Source organism: Paracoccidioides lutzii (assembly GCF_000150705.2).
Source record: "Paracoccidioides lutzii Pb01 unplaced genomic scaffold supercont2.8, whole genome shotgun sequence".
Taxonomy (NCBI): Eukaryota; Fungi; Ascomycota; class Eurotiomycetes; order Onygenales; family Ajellomycetaceae; genus Paracoccidioides; species Paracoccidioides lutzii.
In genome coordinates, this window is record NW_015440954.1 from 1,086,840 (window position 1) to 1,106,864 (window position 20,025).

Here is a 20,025-nt window from a genome sequence, read left to right on the forward strand (position 1 = left end):
TCGCCCTCCGGAAAGCCCGCAGTGCTTGTTCATATGTAACAAGATATATAGCGAGTAATTATTCCCAAATGAGAAAGAATATTGTTGAATGAGAAAATCTGTGCCGTTGTTTCAGTTTTACCACTCTCCCGTGCTCTAAAACGTTGTGTTGACACAAGAAGTAATTAGCGAAGCCACCTTGAAGGTATTTTTTGTGCCCATCTGGACATGTCTTACAAGCTCGACTCTTTAACCTATTCTCCCGGTTCATCCCCAATTTTTTCCAGCTTGCCCATTTCCCTCTTCTCCCCAGCTTCACCAAACACCCTCACCCTGTCCACACGGATCCTCTCTCCATCCCCATCCCCATCTACAAAGTATACAACAAGCGACGTGATGCGCTGGAACTTGACAAATCGCAGTTCAACGGTCGCAGTTCCCGTTTTCGCTTCCCAATCCCGCGGTGTCAACTCTATCTCTTGCGTTGGAGCCTCTTCGTCCGCCTCTTCAAATCCAATGATATGAGTGCGATTGGTATATAATTTTAGCGTCTTGGGCCGCATTGGTACCTCATCACCATCATCACCCCCACTAGGCGGGAGGGAGGTGATCTGTAGCGAATGAATCTTTACAGACGATTGAAACGGGACATATAACATAAGCTGTTCGTCCGTGTCGCTCTCTACCCAGTCTGGTGTAGTTGCATCCTTAGCTTTCCCATTCCCACCACTCCCAGCAGAAGCAGAAAGACCTGAAGGCTGTTCTGGTGCAAATAATGATCTCCCAGATCCGATCTCGTTGTCACAATTGAGAAGATCTATGCCCTTAATTTCAATTTCGTTAGACAGTTCTGAGTATCCCCTTGGAACGTTTCCTCCAAGCCAGTGTGCGCCAATACCGCCGGACTCGCCCTCTGCGCCATCCGCTCCGCTGTCGTTCAATCCACTCGAGGCGATCTCTTGGATTTTGGCTGTGAGGAGTTGCGCGTTTGCGCCTCGGATTGAATGGGCGACGTTGCCATTTTTGAATATTAGGAATGTGGGCATACTAAAACGGTAGATAAAATAATGTAGAACATTAGCAAATCTGTATCAGTTGGTAATCAGGAATAGGCAGTTTTTGTGCGACGGCCTTTGAAGTTAAAGGGAAGGTCAGAGACAAGATGAATATAACTTTATCACAAAAAAATCCTCTTTTTACTTACGCAGTGATTCCACAAGCGGCAGCCACTTCCGCATTCGCGTCCACATCGATCTTAATAAATGACACCTGGTTCGGGCGCCCAAACTTTGTAGCCAGCTGTTCGAACACCGGCGCGATAACTTTACATGGCCCACACCAGGTAGCGTAGACTATCCGTAGAAAGAAATAATGTTAGCAACGCAATTTGAGCCATCTGCGCCCTATTGATATGACCGTCCGATGCGGTTCAGGAGAGGTATAATGCGGGCTGGTGAAGGGGAGGAGGTTGGAGGGATAGTTGATTGGGGCGGTGATATCGAGATCAATCATCCGCTTTGAGAGACGCTACTTACAGTCTGCAACAACTATGGGGGAGGATGCGAGGAGCTCGGAAAACTGCTTTTGAGATGATACATGGGCTATTTTAGACATTTTGGATTGCTTGACAGGAGAGTTCACTGACCAAATGGTGTAGAAATGTGGTTGGTTGTGAATTTTAGGTGAAAGAATCTTGATGGTTGAGGTAAGCTCCAGCCCAAGCCGTTTGCACGCACCGACCAACAACAAGCGTCCTGCTGCGATGGGAATATTTACCACCGAATACTATAAAATTTCCCAGTGTTTTCAAAAATGCGGTTATTATATACTATTATTTAAGAAAAGAAAGAGAAGAGTAACTGATTGCGCTGATGCGATCAGCATCCGTTGATAAACCAGATATCTACTTTCTCCCAAATCCGCTCCAACTCTGAGAGCGGTCCCTAGAGCTTTATTTGGGTATGTCAACGAGATGTGTTGATATACAACATCTTTGCTTGCCATTACCCGCCCCATTCCTAGGCATTGAGAAGTGGATTGTCTGAACACTTTCTGTAACAAAATTCTCCAAGGGCCAAATAAACTATGTGTCAGTCACACAATCGTTTGCTGGCTGAGGGGATCCTTTCTGGCGACCGTCAAGAGTTCGCAGCAGAGGAGTAGCTCCTGGCGTAGATGGAGGAGAGAGAAAGTGTCATACACCATCTTGAACTTATCTGGATGCTCCATGACAGCTAACGCAAGAAAATCCCCCATATTGCGGGTCTGCTTCTCGTTGGATTGGCTGTTGATATCCCTATATTGGCGGATGCCATATGAAAGGCTGGGTACGCGCAGCGCAGACTGATCGGGGGAGAGCGAAAAAGAGCGAGCGTACAGAGAAGCAAGAACCTTCGATATGCAAGGAGTTATGGATTCAACCTCAAAGGTTCTTCCTTTCACGATATCCTACTATTCCCGTTCTCATTCCCACTCCCATCCCCACTCCCATCCACGGCCTCATCCATAACAAGCTCATCGCCCCCATCTTCAACAGCAAACACAATCTTCGCCCACAAACTGCACCCACAACACCCTACAACTACTTCTCCTCCCTCCGCCTCCCTTTCCAGATCCTCTTCCAACACCAGAAATCCTTTCTCCTCCCCACACCGGCAGGCATGGTACCACATCCCACCGCCACTGTCACCAGTTCCTGTGTCGGAACCCAAAACATTCCCAATCTCCATATCATCTAGATCAAAAACCTCCATTCCTGTCCGGAAATCCGTATCGTCACCGTCACCGTCACTGCCACAATGCCTATGTCCATATATGCTGCCATTTATCCCCAACAGGTGAAGTGAGCGGTCGTATTCAGCCCTGGCGACTGGGTCTGAGAGAATCTTGTACGCCCTGGTTATTTGGTCGACAGTGTACCGGTGCAAGTCGTAGGGGATGTCCTTTCCGTTCGCGTCATCCACTGGAGCTATGGCAGCTACACTAGATGCCACCCGCGCTGTTCTATATGTGCATTGTGGGCCTGAATTTGCGATCTTGCTGGCACCGGTGGTGAGGGCGGGGTTGGATAAGGATGTGGATGTAGCTGCTCGAGCTTTGTCGGGATGGTGTTTTAGTAGCGCGCGATGGTAAGCTAGTTTTACAGCTGGCTTGGGAAGGGGTTGAGGCGGGGGATATGGAAGGTTGAGGATCAAGTAGTGCGTCGGCGTTGTGCTTGGAGCCGTTGATGGAGTCATAGTTATATGTGGGCCGGTAGGTAGAGCGACGGATAGAAAGCGAGATTTGTCCCAGTTAGACGAACATTGCCTAGCATTATATACGCAGTCGATCCATGGCTTCCTCACTACTGCTGGCTGCGTTGGGGCTTTAGCTGCGCGGTTCGGAGAGTACGATGTAAGGACTCTTTGAGCAGGTGGTTAAATAGCCGGTTAATATCTGCAAACTTTATCTTCTGCATGGTCAAGCGGGTTAACTGTATGTTTATTCTCGATTACTTTTGCAAGACAAATAACAAATAGTTAACTGTTCGTAGGAGATAAATTAAAAGGAGAATTAAATTCAAATTTTAATTTATTCAACGGTGCTTTTTAAATACTCTACATCATCACTGAACAATCGCTAGTTCACTCGTTCACACTTTTCCTCCGCTCTACTACTCTTGCTGTATTGCTGCCTTTTATCCTGCTTCAAAATCACACTCGAACATATAAAAATTAATTTACATAAACGGAACGAGCGTAATACTCGACCCGAGACGAAACAGGAGTGGAGATCTGTGCAGTCTATAATTGCAATCTTCTGTCAAGAGTAAAAGTGTACGGATATGTAGTCTATGTTAAAAAAAAAAAAAAAAAAGGGAAAAGGGAAATTCGACACTACGTGCTAGAAGAAAAGTAATTAGTATAGCCGGAATTTAATCGGAAATCGAACGCTCAGGACGCTTTGCAACGGGGTTGTAGAAAAGAAGGACACCGTAATTTAGCTGTCGGAGGTCTTGAACACAAAGCGATCGTCAGCTTTAGAGGTGAATGGGACACCAAGCTCGAGAAGCTTGACGAATGCATCCGAGAACTCCTTGAAGAAGGTTTCGCTGTCCTTGGCATATCGCTCGACGTGCTTCTTGAACTCCTTGTCTTTAACAAGGGCAATGTCTGTGGGAAGCATCATGAGGGTGTGGGTAGTCTTGTCAGTGAATTGGGCTGGACCGTTCCACTGTGTTTTTTCGTTATTAGTTGACGTAAGTCGAGCTATATTTATAGAATCCATTGCCATGTACGTACCTTTCTCCAGTTCCATTTCTCATTGACCAGCATCCTAAAGAATTCGTTGGTGAAGACAGTCGGGCTGAAATCCCACGGGCCATCATAACCAGATCGGTCAGTATGGGCACGGCCAAGAGAATGAGCGCCGCAGAGGGCGACAATCTCGCGGTCGTCAAAGCCCATTCGTCCAAAGATAGCTCTGATGTGCTTCTCGTTCTTGGAAGCATCAGGGAGACGTCCGTCAGGGGTGCAGGCAGTGCTGTCCTTGTCTCGGCGGCCAGGGCGCCATGGGATAGAAGGTCCCTGCAATTCCTGAATTGCGCAGACACCAGCAAGAGTCCAAAGATCGGAGTAGGTGATCCAGGGGAACTTCGCTACAAATAGAGTTAGCGTAATCAATCGACATACATAGTACATACATCATATAAATCTCTTTACTCACCCTTAACTGGCTCGAGGAAATCTCTCGCAGCTTTCAAACCAGCGTTGGCAGCGTGGTCACTCTCAGGAGCGAAGCGCATGGTGGCACCATTGCTTCCTCCAGTTCCAGTTTCCTTATCATAAGTACCACTTGCGTGCCATGCCAATCGGATTAGAACCTGTTAGAGACTCTAAAAGTCAGATAACGGCTGCAAATGATACATTTGCGGGGAGTTTTAGCTTACCGGTCCATAGCTACCATCATCATAGTCATCATTTTCAACTAAGAGTCTCGCAATTTCATCGTACACTTTCTGGTAATCATCCTTGGTTGGTGTGAAGGGGCCTGAGGGTTTCGTGCTGGCTTTCGGGCCATCTTTATTCAGGTAGTAGAGAGCACCGGCACCTGCAATGACGACAGCTCCCAATCCGATGTGGAAGCTGCGAGAAGACTTTTCACCCTCAGGACCAGAAGCATATCCTCTGCGGGACCCGGTACAGAAGGCCTGGGAGGGGAGGACAAAGCGAGTTGAAGTGCGAGTGGAATATCTGATCGACGAAGAGGAGTTGGCGGTGGATGCGCGAGTGAAACCCCGAGTGAAAGTTCTCGCCACAGAAGCCATCCTCAAAAACGGAACAGAAACAAAAGGAAAAAGGAGATAAATGATGCCTTGGAAAGAGGAAATAGGAGAAAAATAACGAGAGTAATGACTGTCAGGAGATGCAATAATGACACAATGAGATGGGAGTTCAAAATTTTACGGCCGGGGATATTTCATGACAGTGGATTAGTAATGTCGAGGCAAGAGGACAAGGGCCTGGACCAATAGAAAGGGCCAGAATTACATCTTCTTCACCAATCACAGGAGCTGAAAAACAACGACACATTAAGTCATGGATTAGCTAATGGATCCCGAATCCCAAGAAGTCAACCATGGGTCAATCAAACGCCGATCCAGTGTAATAATGCACGGTGACTTATGAAAAGCATTAAAGGTTGATTATTCTAAGAACAGCAGAATCCGTACTCCAAGTAAGTACCTAGATCCTTTGCAGCAGTAGATATGCCTCAGTTGAATGAGAGTAAATTACCCCCCTCACACCGAACGACAGCAGGCCGGTTGACATAAGGAAGGGAAAAGTACGTGGTACGAGGACGAAGTGAAATAATGGTGGGGACGTGATGATTAGTTATTCCCTGGACGTGAGCACACGGAAAATAATGAACTATTGTTTTCCGGGCTGCGCAGAGCAAAATGAACCCCGAGCATAGTGCCAAATGGAGGGTGGATATGGACTCTGACGGAGGAGAATGTTGAGCGGAATTGGTTGGTTGAATTTAGTCAACTGTCAGCTCCACTCCAGCCTTTGCCTTGCCAACAAACACTCCGGCATCGAGGACGCCTTGCCTCAGGAACAGTCCGATGGGATAAGCCTGCATTTTGGAAGGCATTCTCACCTTGGGCCCTCCAACCCCTGGGGAATGGTTGATTCCAACCAAGTCTTTTTAGGCTTTAGTCCCCAGCGACTCGGACAGCCCCTGCAGGTTGTTACGCTGCTGTCAGGTATTCCTTACGATGGTTCGTCTCATGTTCCTGTGCTGGAACAGCTCTTTTCGCCTCGTTTTGAGTTGTCCTCCAAATTGGGTTTCTATCCTGCCAAAATGCTTTGTAATTGCGAACTGATCAGCAAGGTGGTTACCCTTTGCCTGTTTGAGTCCTTGTTTTGGCATACGAGTACCTCCTTTATCGCCTCATATGATTGGCTGATTCAAAGCGGAGGGACGGCCACCGCTGGAATTTATATCGGAAAGAGCGCAATTAACCGTACATTGATCTTCTTCCACAACGTAATGGATCGAAGAAGATATATGGGTCATCTTCTCGATCAAGTAGGTGTCGAATACTCGGAGACGCAGAATTATATCTACGCTGCCGGCTTTTTCACAAAACATCTCTTTTGCTGGCTATTTAGTCGGGCCTGGAGATGCTCAAGCCATACAGACCCGATTGGAAAGAAGGTACTGCGGAATTGCGGAATTGCGGAATGGCCCCCAGCACTGCCTATTTCCCCCGGAGTTTTGGACGAATGGAGAGTCAAAGACAACGTATCCTTCTGGCTCCAACCTTCCGAAATGGCCTAAAGAATTTTCAATTTTGAAACCCCGCCGGCATTTCTTCATTTTCGGCGGAGAACCTGGATGCTAACATGCCCAGACCTCTAATACCTTGCAGTGGCCTTCTCGCCATAATGGGTGGAGTTATAGGGTTCTCTCTCTTGGCTTTTGGAGTTGTATCGTTAATACTTTATTTAGTGAAGAATGATGATATATGGGTTCAGCGATTTTGAATTCCACGCCATTTATGGAGCTTCCAATAGAGGCTTATTCTCAACCAAGTTCTCAACTTCTCCTAACTGGAGATCAGGATTCGGCTAGCTATTGCGGCTTTTATGATGTATCGGAGCCTTCCACGTCTGCGAACGATCCTATCATCGGATTCAGTCTTCTCCCAACTTATCATTTGGTTGAAAAACAGAGTGCTGGATCCAGAATTCAGTTGTCCACATGGAAGTTTGAATACATTTTGAAACTCTCCCTGAGTCTGCGGTAAGAGGGTCTCTCCAGTTAAAAGTCGGCTTGTTTAACTACACGGCCGATGTAGTAATCACTTCAAGACAAAGAGTTGTTGGCAATGTCTGTTTAAACATGAACAGGTATTTTATGTCAGCTGGAAAATTTTGCCATCTCGATATGATTTTTGACGTAGTGCACTTGAAGTACATCATGCGACCGCTGCAAAGTTATAAAGGAACGCAAAAGATACTACCTGTATACATTTTAATATTTCAGATAAAAGCTGGAAGAATATTCCCTGTCAATATTTCCGGGTATATTGTATGGAAATATTTCGAATATAGGACTGATATTAACTTGTCATGTTGAGATCCCGAATATGTGCGCAGAGACTACCTAATCATGTTATGATACCGTTGACTGTTGGCTTCGGCAAACCTATTTGGGTTCCCAGTTCACGTTTGCTGGGCAGCGAGAAGTTGTTCAACGTTCGCGAAGGTTAAAAACTGTGATAGCCAACCGTACAATCCGCTGTTATCGTCGATAATGTCCTTCCAATTTTGCCCGTTTGTCATTTCAAAGAAACTATCTTCAGGGTGTGTTGACGAAGCAGTCCAAAACCCACAAACGCTTTTGTCCTGGGTCAAAGCCGCAGACATGAACCGTATTATTAGTTCTGCAAGCGTTTACGTTTTGCGCGCGATTCGCTGGTATTATATTGCGTGTGATATCGCATCTGTTTCATCAAATATGCGTTATGTCTAAGTGCATGCGTATATCGCCCTACGGCTTCGAAGAAACAGGAAGTTTTTCAACTCTCAAAAGGCGCAATTGTCTAGGAGGTGGATGATACCACGCCTGATGAACAAGATGATTAAGTACTGTATTTGCCAGAACTCAGTGGGGTTGACAAAACCTACGTTCCCCGGATTTGATAAATTGATGAACCGAAAAGGGAGACCGGAATGCCATGTTACGTTTATTGTTACTCTTCTCGCACTGGCAATCAACAGAAATTCTATTGGCTCGACTGAATTGCCTTCTCCACCGAAGATGCAAAACTGAAACCATCAGAGAAGGCCGACGTTATTGCAAACTTAACAACAAAACAAGGGATCTTGTGGAGAATATTTCGAATACTATTCCTGCGTTAAGAAGTATGTTGAAATTAGATTTTGCTTTTCTTCCCCTTGTTGCTTTTTCCAGCTGAGAACAAATTATTACTTTCAGCGAATACGAATCATATCCGCGACCTTGAGATTAAGGATATGGAGCTAAAGAAGGTTGCGAATCTCAATTCTGACAGGCTGTTCTGTGCATTGTTGGCTCCTATTTTGTCCGATAATACACGCACTCGCCCGGCGTCGGAAATCAAGAAACTCACGATTAATACATTGACAGTGTTAGTAGCGTTTTGGGTCAGCGTCGACAATGAGGAATGTGGATGTCAGCAGGCGCCGTCGTCGGTTGCGATATCCTCGGCTCCCTAGCCCTAGCAGGGGTGGGGGAAGATTGATTTTTGTTCAAGATATTGGGTTTCTACTCCGTTTGAGAACCGGTCGAGAGAAATATCATTCATATCTTCACGGACTCTGCGTAGTCTCTTCTGGGAGGATCTCTGCTGCAAGCTTTTCCTTGATACCTCCCTTCCTTTGATTTCTTTCTTTTTTCTTTCTTTTTTTTTCTTTTTTTCTTTTTTTCTTTTTTTCTTTTTTGCTGGCTTTTGCTGAATTTTATCTCTATTCTCATCTTGGACAGCTGCGTTTGAAAAGCTTCGGTCAACTACATTCATTACCCAAGGCCTCGTTGTCATCGTAAGGTTATGTTGGGTATTTCTCGTAATTGAATGAAGAAGCACAAGGACCATCAATACTGAAACAATATATTTGTTTAACTTGCATGTCAACCTTTGTACTGGATCAATGATGGTAATTTATTAATATTTTAAATGAGTAACTCTTAATACTCTCTACCCCAGAATGGCGCAATGGAAGAATATTAAAAGTTCTTGGAAAAGGAAATGTCCGTCATATTACATAGTCCTCACCATCCCACAGTCAGCTAGAATGGAAGGGTGGAGTAGACGACAGTCTCTGCTAAAAAACTGTTAGGGGCTCGATCTTCCACATGCGATTGTTTATAAACGAAGTATACATGCGATGGCCATTGAGAGGCGGCACGATGGTGGCAATGTTGTGGTTTGGGGATCCAGAGATTCTTTTCCGCTTACGTTCCGACTGCAGTTTTTCTCTCCTCTCGATTTTTGGTCATACGTTATGGGGGCTGTGTGGGTGGATTTCATGCTTTTTGCTTCTTTATTTCGGTGATTTGGGGGGAAGGAGGAGATCAGGCACAAAGGGGGGATAGACGTAGCGGAACAAGGAGAATTGGGTAAGGAGGAAACCCAACCGGCGACCACGCGCGGCGAACGATGTAAGAGGAAAGGAGTTTTCGAGTATGGTTAAGGATGACTGGGAGATTCATTATGTCCAACCATCACTCTTACTATCATATGACCCTCATAAAACATGAAAAGAGAACTGAAATGATTGAGAAAATGATTTTGACAGAAATGAAAATCGAGCTTGTCGATAGAAATTTCATGCCAAGTAGGCTTCCGGTACAACAATAATCCTAATATCACGTGCACATGGATCGCGGGCTAGCGCACAACTTGTGAGCACCAAAGCTTTCCTGAGGCTCGCATCTTCAACTAATTTTCCTTCAACTTTTAAATAACTAACGCTCTGAACGCATAATCAACCTCCAATACCTGGTTTTTATGAACTCTCCATAGGATGGCTAGGTCATATTGGCGAACTAGAGTGAATATCGGGCATTGTCTTTGGCTTTGCGACCGTTGTATTCGGTGCTGTTTACAACATATGGCCGACTTAAAAGTCACTCCCGCCCTGACATATATCTTTCTCCCTTCCTAGTTGGGTTGAATTTGACGATGGAATCGTGGTGGGTTTGTTTTCTAGGACTTAGCTATGGGCTGAAGGATTCTTATTGCAAAAGGATCGATCAGTTTTGGTCTTTGCTCTCTGCATGTCTGAGTCGTAGCAGATCGGCCTGAGGGAGCTGCAAAAGTTCATGTCCTGATGAGCCAATTCGTATTCATAATAACATTGTTCAATAGTGACCTCAATTCGAAGAATTTTATCATTTTGACTCCTAAAGTGTTTATAGCTGGCTTTTCTAAGGTTGACTCTTGATTATTTCTATCCGTTCTAAATGTCCGTTGATAAAATCATAATATTCGAAAAAATTAAGATGCAAACAAAGAAAGAATAATGGGACAATGGGGATGGGGTATCACGTGGGAAAGCAAAAGCAAAACAACGATGCAAATGCAAATGTAACATATAAAATAAGAAACTGTAAAAAAATTACCTTCCCTGGGTGTTCCAATCTGCAAAAAGAAACAATGGGAAGGAAATGGAAGACGAAGGTAAACATCAAACCGCATCCAAAGAGCAATAACCAAGTTAAATAAGGACAACACTAGGACGTTGGACTTGCATATTCCTCATACTTCCGAAACATGAGGGACATGTCTAAACAAAGCTCATCTACGTGGGTATTAGATCAGCAATTAGACTGTTTTACCATAGGAAAGTTATCGCATATTGGAGGCGTACTCATCACTCATATCGGTTTCTGCAAACTCTAGCCACTTCCCTGATATAGACCGTTTCCAGAATCTAACTGTGCCATCATCACCAGAAGAGAGAAGGCAGTCGCCTATTGCAGGAGGTATAAGGTTCGTTAGAAAATAAGCTACACTCGCATGACCACAAGAATACGACAACAGAGGTTCTAAAATACAGGGCAAGGGATACTGCTTACCAGCTTGAGAGAACCCCACCTGCCAAACATCCAGGTGTCTGCTATCAATTGATGCAACTTCTTTGTATGTATGCTTGAAATGGGTATCTCCGCCCTCTTGAAGATTCATCAGAGTGACAGGTGAACGGTTGGCAAGAGCTGTGCCAATACCGGACTGTATAGATGTGCGACCAGTAGATGAATGAAAGGAAGTCGAGGGGGGCCGATTGGTAGCACCATTCGCTGAGCTACCTACTGCATTGGCCAAAGTTGTATAAATTTCAAATATCTTGACTGTCCCGTCCTTCGACCCGCTAGCAATCAAATCAAAGCCGCGTACAGACCCGTTGGCCCACGATATATCGCGCACCAGACTGGCATGGCCTCCAAGCTCAATGGCATGATAAAATCGTCTGTTAGCATCCGTGCGATAGATTTTCACAGTGTCCATAGCCGCGACAACAAGTGACAGGCACTTGCTATCCCAGCCCGGTAAAATTATTTGCGTGATATCCATCGGATCATGATAGAATTGCACTTTGAAGCTGGTTTCTTCACCACGTGATGGTTCAGCACAGACTCTAAACTGATCAACTTGCTGCCATTCCGCGAGATTGTCCGGGTTGACGGGCTCAAGGACCGTGAGAAGTCCATCGCGCGTAATCAGCGCGAGGTATGATTCGAGATCAATGTTCCGAAAGTCCAGTGAGACATAGGGGGTGCGAACGGGGGATGTAAGGCGGAAGATATTTCGAAACCGGCGTCCGGAATTGGGAGGCTGAGTAACGTCTTCCTGCCATATCTTGAACTTCATATCTTCGCCTACACTTCCAATATGTTGACCTGTAAAAGGTCCGTTCCATCCTGCCTTTTACCCGGAAGATAAAGGACGCATGTATGAAAAGAATCAGTCAAAGAAATTGTTTGCGCGCAAATATAAATCGATAGCACGATCAAGATGTACTGAACTCAAACCGGAGGTAGGAATGTGAATTTTTTATTATTTCCCTTCTTTCATAGACAAAGAACTTACGTCGCGAATCTCAGCATCATGGGCCCGCCATGTATCTATAAGTTGCCAGCCCGCATCCTTTTGATCCCAGACCTTGATGCGATGATCGGAAGACGCCGTCAGAATACGGTTCCCGTAGAAGTTGAATTTTGTGACTGTCACCAGGTCGCGGTGGTCGGCATCAAAGTCAGCAAAAGCAGCCATATCGAAGATTTGCAGCCACTGCAGGTCCTTCCTTTTTATCCCTCTGTTCTCTACAACATTTGGACTCGTTACTCTCTACGCTCTTCAATTGCTGCTTTCGGGAATGACGTTTCATATCACGTGAAATATGCTCAGCACATCGGAATTTTTTTTTTCCATTATCAAGGCGGTAAGGCGCTGCAGAATAATGCAAGCTCCGGCCTAACCAACATATATATTCAACCAACTGTGACAGCTGGCAGAAGTATTGATACCTCGATATGACTTTAAAAGTTTCTGCATTTCGCAGTGTTGCATGACTATGTGGGACACATGGTCATTTTATTATTTAACATGAAGGATGCCCTGACTCGCAATGAGACCTGGAGCTTGCTGGCGCTGGTAGTCGCATGTCTCGGTGTTCTCGCCAACACTTTTCAAGGCGACGGCGAACCTTTGGTCGCGTCTCTTGCTTTGAGCGGTATTGCTTTTGCAGCCACTTATAGTCTAATACGATGGCTAGGAGGGGTGTTTATTAAGGCTGGATTAAAAGGGAAGGACATGTCGAAGTTGCGACAAGTTGAGATGTATGGTGCAGAAATAACGACGGACTTCCATCCTTTAGGAAAATGTTGCTGACAACCGTTCATAGTCCGGAAACAATGGGTGCCGTTTGCGCCATTGTTTATATACTATTGTTGATGGTTTTTATTCCATTCCCGTTTTACAAAGATATTGTGGCTGCTACATCAGGAGGTGGAAATCGAGATGTGGTGTTACCAGTGGTCCATGTTGAAACAGGACGGTTGCTTCATCGTTTTCCTCATAATAAGGTACAACGTGATTCTGGACTTTTCGCTCCGTCTAGTGTCGTTTTATTGACGTTTTATGTTAATATCATTAGCTTGCCTTATACCTCTCTGGCCTTTTGTCGCTGCAGTCTATTGTGATCCTTGGTATCGGTGACGACATGCTCGATATACGGTGGCGGCACAAGGTGCTCATCCCGGCGTTTGCATCAATACCAATGCTTATCGTGTATTTTGTGGATTTTGGCGTTACCCATGTGGTTGTCCCAGTCCCGTTACAGCGATATCTAGGGCCTTTCATAGATCTGGGCTGGCTGTATTACGTGTACATGGCCGCTGTTGCGATATTCTGTCCCAACAGCATTAACATGCTTGCCGGGATTAATGGGATTGAGGTATCTCAGTCATTAGTAATTGCGATATTACTGTTGATAAATGACGCCCTATATCTCTCCCCTTTCACTCCTTACCCCCATCCAGCCATGGACTCCCATCTTTTTTCGATATATCTTTTACTCCCATTCATTGCCGTGTCATTTGCGCTTTGGTGGCATAATTGGTATCCTGCAAAAGTTTTTGTAGGGGATACCTACTGTTACTTTGCAGGAATGGTTTTTGCGGTTGTGGGCATTCTTGGTCATTTCAGCAAGACTCTTCTTCTCATGTTCGTCCCACAAATCTTCAATTTTGTCTACTCTACCCCTCAGCTTTTCCATCTTGTCCCTTGCCCGCGACACCGTCTGCCACATTTCAATTCCCGCACGGGGCTGCTTGATCCTTCGGTAACGGAATGGGGGCATCCGCCCCCATTTATTATTTCGACGGCTCTCGAGGTCCTCCACCAGCTGCGACTTGTGCGAATACGAAAGAGCGAAGCTGGAGAGATTGTGGAATCTACCAACCTGACGATTCTGAACCTGTGGTTGGCATGGTTTGGTCCAATGAGGGAAGACAGGCTTGCTACACAGATTGTGATGCTCCAGGTGTTCTGTGGAATTGTGGGCTTGCTGGTCAGGCATAAGCTTGCTTTATGGGTATTTTCTGAAGACAACCGTTAACTTAGATCATTGGCGAAGTCTCAAATAGATAGATATACCACCTTGCTAGCAGTTGTAAATAGTCGAATAGAAGGAACTTCAAATAAATTATTCTTTACCCCTCATTGTTGACTCTGAAATTGCTTGGCTCCGATAAACGGCCTGTCGGTCTTGGCAATACTTCTTCTTCGGGCCGACGACCACAAACTGAGTCACATGAGCTGGCCAACCAGGGCGCATTGCTTTTCGCCGACTGCCGACATCGGCGTCGTTCTTCTGCCACAAAGCTCAAGTTGCAGCTGTTGAATATCGCCGCCGTTTCTTATACAGCTCGGAACAGCTGTTCTGTTTTGATACCCTTGTTTTATTTATTTATTTATTTTTCTTTTCATCTTGTCCTCTTTCCTGTCCTCTTTTCCCTGCATTCAACCCAATTACCGTTTAACCACCTTATTATAAGCAACTTACAATAATCCTTTCGTCTTAGCGACTTTTCATAGCTAGGAAATCATAATGCCTGGTGCAGAAAAGAAACCAAGGACTCTTTACGACAAGGTCTTTCGGGACCATGTTGTGAACGAGCAGGAAGATGGAACTATCTTGCTTTATATTGGTATGCCCTAGTTACCTGTCGCATGAGGCGTTTTGCCTGCTTGTTCTGACTAGTTCTACAGATAGACATCTTGTTCACGAAGTCACTTCGCCTGTATGTTGGCTATCCCTTCCAGATATTAAACCACTTGGTTAAAGAAAACTTTCTAACAAAAATTGGATAGCAAGCGTTTGAAGGTCTTAAGAATGCAGGGCGGAAAGTGCGGAGACCAGACTGTACTTTGGCCACGGTAGACCACGTATGTTACTTACTACACCCCGGATTATCATATTAAGATTTTACCCAAACTGATGACTTGACTATAGAATGTCCCCACCACATCGCGCAAAACATTTAAAGATGTTGAGAATTTTGTCCATGAGGCGGACTCCCGTCTACAATGTATGACTCTGGAGGAGAACGTGAAGGAGTTTGGCCTCACATACTTTGGCTTAGGGGACAAGAGACAGGGGATCGTGCACGTTATCGGCCCGGAACAGGGGTTTACTCTCCCTGGCACAACCGTAGTTTGCGGTGACTCCCACACATCAACGCACGGTGCTTTTGGCGCCTTGGCATTTGGTATCGGTACGAGTGAAGTTGAGCATGTTTTGGCTACACAGACACTCCTCACAAAGCGCAGCAAAAACATGCGGGTCCAGGTCGATGGCGAGCTCCCACCTGGTGTAACCAGCAAGGATATTGTTCTCCACGTGATTGGTGTGATTGGAACTGCAGGCGGCACTGGAGCTGTCGTGGAATTTTGCGGTTCTGCAATCAGAGGTTTGAGTATGGAGGCTCGTATGTCCATTTGTAACATGAGTATAGAAGCTGGTGCTAGAGCTGGTATGGTCGCGCCAGACGAAATTACTTTCGAATATTTGAAGGGAAAGCCCCTGGCACCAAAATACGATAGTCCTGAGTGGAAGAAGGCTGTCAAGTACTGGTCAAGCCTGAAATCAGATGAAGGTGCTATATACGACAAAGATGTCTTTATCGACACGAAGGATATCGTCCCCACTGTTTCTTGGGGAACTTCTCCCCAGGATGTCGTACCGATTACCGGGGTTGTTCCCGGACCGGATGACTTTACCGATGAGAATCAGAAGGCGAGCGCAAAACGCGCTCTGGAGTACATGGGCCTCACTGCTGGAACACCCATGCAGGATATTATCGTTGACAAGGTCTTCATCGGATCTTGCACCAACTCCCGTATCGAGGATTTGCGCGCAGCTGCTCATGTCGTTGAGGGGAAGAAAATCGCACCAAACATCAAGCGGGCTATGATTGTTCCCGGATCCGGTCTGGTCAAGCAACAGGCTGAATCTGAGGGGCTTGATAAGATTTTTACTGATGCTGGTTTCGAATGGAGAGAAGCAGGATGTTCGATGTGTCTCGGCATGAACCCGGATATTCTCTCCCCCCGTGAGCGATGTGCAAGCACATCTAACCGAAATTTCGAGGGGCGTCAGGGAGCTGGCGGCAGGACACATCTTATGTCGCCAGTGATGGCAGCTGCAGCCGCAGTTGTTGGCAAGCTTGCTGATATCCGTAAAATCGAAACCCTCCGCCCATTGACTCACAGTGTGACTTCTGCCAAGTTTGACGTCCACGCTTATGTCGACGAGATTGACAGCGAATCGGACCTTGATCGCATCCTTGACTTTCCTGAAGACAATGAACCACACACCAACACTTCCTCCCCTCATACAACAACTGGCCTGCCAAAATTTACAACGCTTAATGGTGTGGCGGCGCCTCTGGACCGTGCCAACATTGACACAGACGCCATAATCCCCAAACAATTCCTGAAAACCATCAAGCGTACCGGTCTTGGAAGTGCTCTGTTTTATCACCTGCGATTCAACGAGGACGGTTCTGAGATCTCTGACTTCATCCTTAACAAAGAACCATATCGCAACGCCAAGATCCTGGTTGTGGGAATTAATTTTGGCTGTGGTAGTTCCCGAGAGCACGCCCCATGGGCCCTCCTCGATTTCGGCATAAAATGCATAATTGCCCCGTCATACGCTGACATCTTCTTTAACAACATGTTCAAAAATGGCATGTTACCCATCATCATTACGAATGACGCTGCTTACCAAAGGATTTTGGGCGAAGCCCGAGCTGGTCACGAGCTCGAGGTTGACCTTCCTAACCAACGAATTAGTGACGCCGCAGGAAACAAGTTGGCGGATTTTGATGTGGAGGAGTTCAGGAAACATTGTCTTGTCAACGGGCTGGACGATATTGGGCTTACTATGCAAATGGAGGATAAAATTAAGAAGTTTGAGACCCACCGCTCGCTGGAGACACCATGGCTGGATGGCACGGGGTATCTGAGGCGGGGCAATGCGAAGAAAGGCCCTGTGATGGTGCCAGCTGCACCTTTGCCTAAGACTAATAGGGGCGAAGTTAAAGGGGAGCCATTGGAGTGGTGAGAATGATTAGTTATGAAAAAAAAAGTTTCAATCTTCATATCTGGGCTCTTTATTTTCTTTACGTTTATATACACATTATGGATATCGGGCTAATGAATGTACATTTCTATTCAACAGCCATTCTACCTCATCTTGACCCTCTTGTGCAGTAATAGTAGTAGAGGTAGAGGTTTTGAGCCTTTGTCAGGGCCGTTTCGTGGAAATTCAATTCCTCAATTGTTTCTCCCTTCTTGTGCTCCTCGCCTGCGTGTGTGTTGCCCTTATTGCTAGTAGATAAATAGTACTTGTGCCGCTGCCTACTCACTTACCTCTAGTGAATGTGACACTCTAGAATGATAAAATCAGCGGAATGATAAAAATCAAAATCATATTAATTAAATAGTTTCATCCATCGTCATTTAGTAGTTTAATCTATAGTAAATAGATCTACATTATTTGTGTATGCGTGCTATCATTTATTCACTTTTTTATAACTTTAGAAGATGGTAAGAGTGCATTATTGTCAATCTTCATTTAATTTTCATTTATTTTGTCCTAACTCTGCTCTTTTCAACAGTATTTTCCTTTCAGAACTAAGTGATTTCTTCTATTTGCATCTTGGGCAGCGATGATTTTGACTTTTCCTACTTGCAATCAGACTATTATTCAATTATTTATAAAGATAGAGTTATTTTGAATTCAAAATTTTTGAATGTTTAATATAATCTTTTTAACTATAATAATCTACTTCAACAACTTTCAAATAATTTTAAATGAGAATACTTGTGAAAGAGATATGTCATGGCTCAATTTAGAGTCAAGATGATAAGACAAAAGCTTCAATTCATCTATCTAATTGGATTAGAATGTTGGAAAGAACGATGGTTTAGAATCGGAGCGGATCAACCTTCGGAGAAGTGGAGCGGATCAACCTTAATCCATATTACTAGTTACTTCGCCGTAACAGATATATTGATAATTAATGAATTTTTATTATTTTAATTTTCATTATATTGTAAGCAATAATAATAATTAAATTATATTTTTTAAAAATATTAAAAACATGAGTAGAACTTTATATATATATATTTTTAATTGAATTATTCTATAGTGATTATAAAGTATTTAAATATCTATTTTTAAAATTTTAATAGATTTTATAAATAGTACTATTTTTATTTTTTTTAAAGTTATAATACACAGTGTGTGTAATTACTTTTTAATAACAGTATTTGAGATTACTATAAAGATATAACTATTCAAAGATTATAATATATAAATAATATATAATAAACATATATATGAAATATTATTATAACAACTTTTTTATTAAGTAAAATTCATAATTATAATTATTTAACTATTAAAAGTAATTACTAACTTTTCTTCTAACTTTTTTTAATAATAGTATTAAAATATTTACTTTATTTTAGATCAAGTTTATCATATATAAAGTTAGTATTTAATATAGTAATCTGACAATAAATAGATAAATTATTCTATATATATCTATTCTTTAGATACATTTTTTAAAGTAGATATTATAAATAAAAAATTAAATATAATATTTAATAAAAATATTAAAAATATTAAAATTAATATTTTGAAAGAATTTATAATTTATATTTTTCTAATTTTTAAAACTTGATTTTCTTAATATATTATTGACTTAAAATTTATGTAATTTTAGAAAATTTAAAATAATTATAAATTTAATCTTAGTATATTTATTATTTTTATTTGATAGTTTTTTTAAGTTTTCTGATCTCTGCTTTCTTCTTTTTAAATTTAGAAAATTTTTTAATAAATTTGTGACTAACTAGTTAACTAATGTATTTTTCATCAACTTTTAATCATCAAATCATGTAATTATCACATGATATAAAACTCTATTTATTTATTTATTTTTATAATATTGACTATCAATCAGTCTCAAGCTTCACTTAGAGATGCAGAACTGAGATAAACACAGATTTCATACAATTGAAGAAATAGAGATTATATATATTTATTGTCTCAGAGTGAAGGAAAAATTAAAAAAACAAAAGAAAATTGAGAAATATCATGCAGTATTTTATATTTTTAAGTTTATTATTTTTGAAGAGTTAATTGAAGTTTATTTAATTCATTTTGACATACAATATAACTGCAGAATTATATAGTCAAAATGAAATATTATATATTGAAAAGATTAATTGACTGTATAAATTCTGATTAATATTAAATAATTTAATATTTTAAATTTATAGAAAAGTATATTTAATATAATTAATTATTTTATATTTTATAAATTTTAATAAAAAATTTTTAAAATTTTTAATAATAAAATAATATTTTCTATTTAATAATTTAATTTACTATTTAATTATATATTTTTATAATTTTTTATTTATAAATACAATAATTTTTATATAAATTAAATAACTAATTAAATAATTATACATATATTTAAATATAATAAAATATTCAATATTAAGTAATTATAATAAATATAAAGAGTATATAACTATATAAAATAATATAATTATAATTTTTATATAGATTTAATTAAATTAAAATATAATATAATTATTATAGTTATTAAAAATTAATAATTAATATCTATATTAAATATATAAATTTATTAACAGAATAAATAAATTTTATAATTAGTAAATATTAATTTTATCAGTAATTTAATTATTACTTCTAATTTTTTAATTAGAAAACTGATTATTGATAACAAATAATATTCAACTTTATATTATATTTTTTTACATTGATAAAAAACTTATTGTAAACTCAATTTTATGAAAATATCATATTGAATATTATTTTTATTGATAACATATTTTACAGTAGTAAATTACTTTTATAATAATATTAAGTCTTTATTTACAGTATGTTGATAATTATATTGTCTCAA

At 42.0% G+C, this 20,025-nt stretch overlaps 7 protein-coding genes across 7 annotated transcripts; 3 read left to right on the forward strand and 4 right to left on the reverse strand.

The window, feature by feature from the left end:
* Window positions 1–233: 233 nt before the first annotated feature.
* PAAG_03290 (thioredoxin) lies at window positions 234–1,593 on the reverse strand (the record flags this gene model as incomplete). The annotated part of the gene is made up of 3 exons (XM_002794699.2): window positions 234–1,026; window positions 1,184–1,331; window positions 1,515–1,593. The coding sequence occupies 3 exons, from the start codon at window positions 1,591–1,593 to the stop codon at window positions 234–236; spliced, it is 1,020 nt and encodes a 339-aa protein (XP_002794745.1).
* An 824-nt stretch (window positions 1,594–2,417) lies between these two features.
* PAAG_03291 (diphthamide biosynthesis protein) lies at window positions 2,418–3,215 on the reverse strand (the record flags this gene model as incomplete). The annotated part of the gene is made up of 1 exon (XM_002794700.1): window positions 2,418–3,215. One exon carries the CDS (start codon window positions 3,213–3,215, stop codon window positions 2,418–2,420), a length of 798 nt encoding a protein of 265 aa, XP_002794746.1.
* A 742-nt stretch (window positions 3,216–3,957) lies between these two features.
* Window positions 3,958–5,284, reverse strand: PAAG_03292 (cytochrome c peroxidase; the record flags this gene model as incomplete). The annotated part of the gene is made up of 4 exons (XM_002794701.2): window positions 3,958–4,191; window positions 4,260–4,615; window positions 4,684–4,840; window positions 4,907–5,284. 4 exons carry the CDS (start codon window positions 5,282–5,284, stop codon window positions 3,958–3,960), a joined length of 1,125 nt encoding a protein of 374 aa, XP_002794747.1.
* Window positions 5,285–5,973: 689 nt separating this feature from the next.
* On the forward strand, window positions 5,974–8,726 carry PAAG_03293 (hypothetical protein; the record flags this gene model as incomplete). Its single annotated transcript, XM_015844911.1, has 5 exons — window positions 5,974–6,768; window positions 7,031–7,269; window positions 7,607–7,734; window positions 8,250–8,393; window positions 8,467–8,726. The coding sequence occupies 5 exons, from the start codon at window positions 5,974–5,976 to the stop codon at window positions 8,724–8,726; spliced, it is 1,566 nt and encodes a 521-aa protein (XP_015702117.1).
* Window positions 8,727–10,858: 2,132 nt separating this feature from the next.
* On the reverse strand, window positions 10,859–12,283 carry PAAG_03294 (nuclear pore protein (SEH1); the record flags this gene model as incomplete). Its single annotated transcript, XM_015844912.1, has 3 exons — window positions 10,859–10,983; window positions 11,089–11,935; window positions 12,101–12,283. The coding sequence occupies 3 exons, from the start codon at window positions 12,281–12,283 to the stop codon at window positions 10,859–10,861; spliced, it is 1,155 nt and encodes a 384-aa protein (XP_015702118.1).
* A 333-nt stretch (window positions 12,284–12,616) lies between these two features.
* PAAG_03295 (UDP-N-acetylglucosamine-1-P transferase) lies at window positions 12,617–14,129 on the forward strand (the record flags this gene model as incomplete). Its single annotated transcript, XM_002794704.2, has 3 exons — window positions 12,617–12,849; window positions 12,915–13,095; window positions 13,167–14,129. The coding sequence occupies 3 exons, from the start codon at window positions 12,617–12,619 to the stop codon at window positions 14,127–14,129; spliced, it is 1,377 nt and encodes a 458-aa protein (XP_002794750.2).
* Window positions 14,130–14,621: 492 nt separating this feature from the next.
* On the forward strand, window positions 14,622–17,141 carry PAAG_03296 (3-isopropylmalate dehydratase; the record flags this gene model as incomplete). The annotated part of the gene is made up of 4 exons (XM_015844913.1): window positions 14,622–14,721; window positions 14,783–14,814; window positions 14,885–14,959; window positions 15,027–17,141. 4 exons carry the CDS (start codon window positions 14,622–14,624, stop codon window positions 17,139–17,141), a joined length of 2,322 nt encoding a protein of 773 aa, XP_015702119.1.
* Between the last annotated feature and the right edge of the window lie 2,884 nt (window positions 17,142–20,025).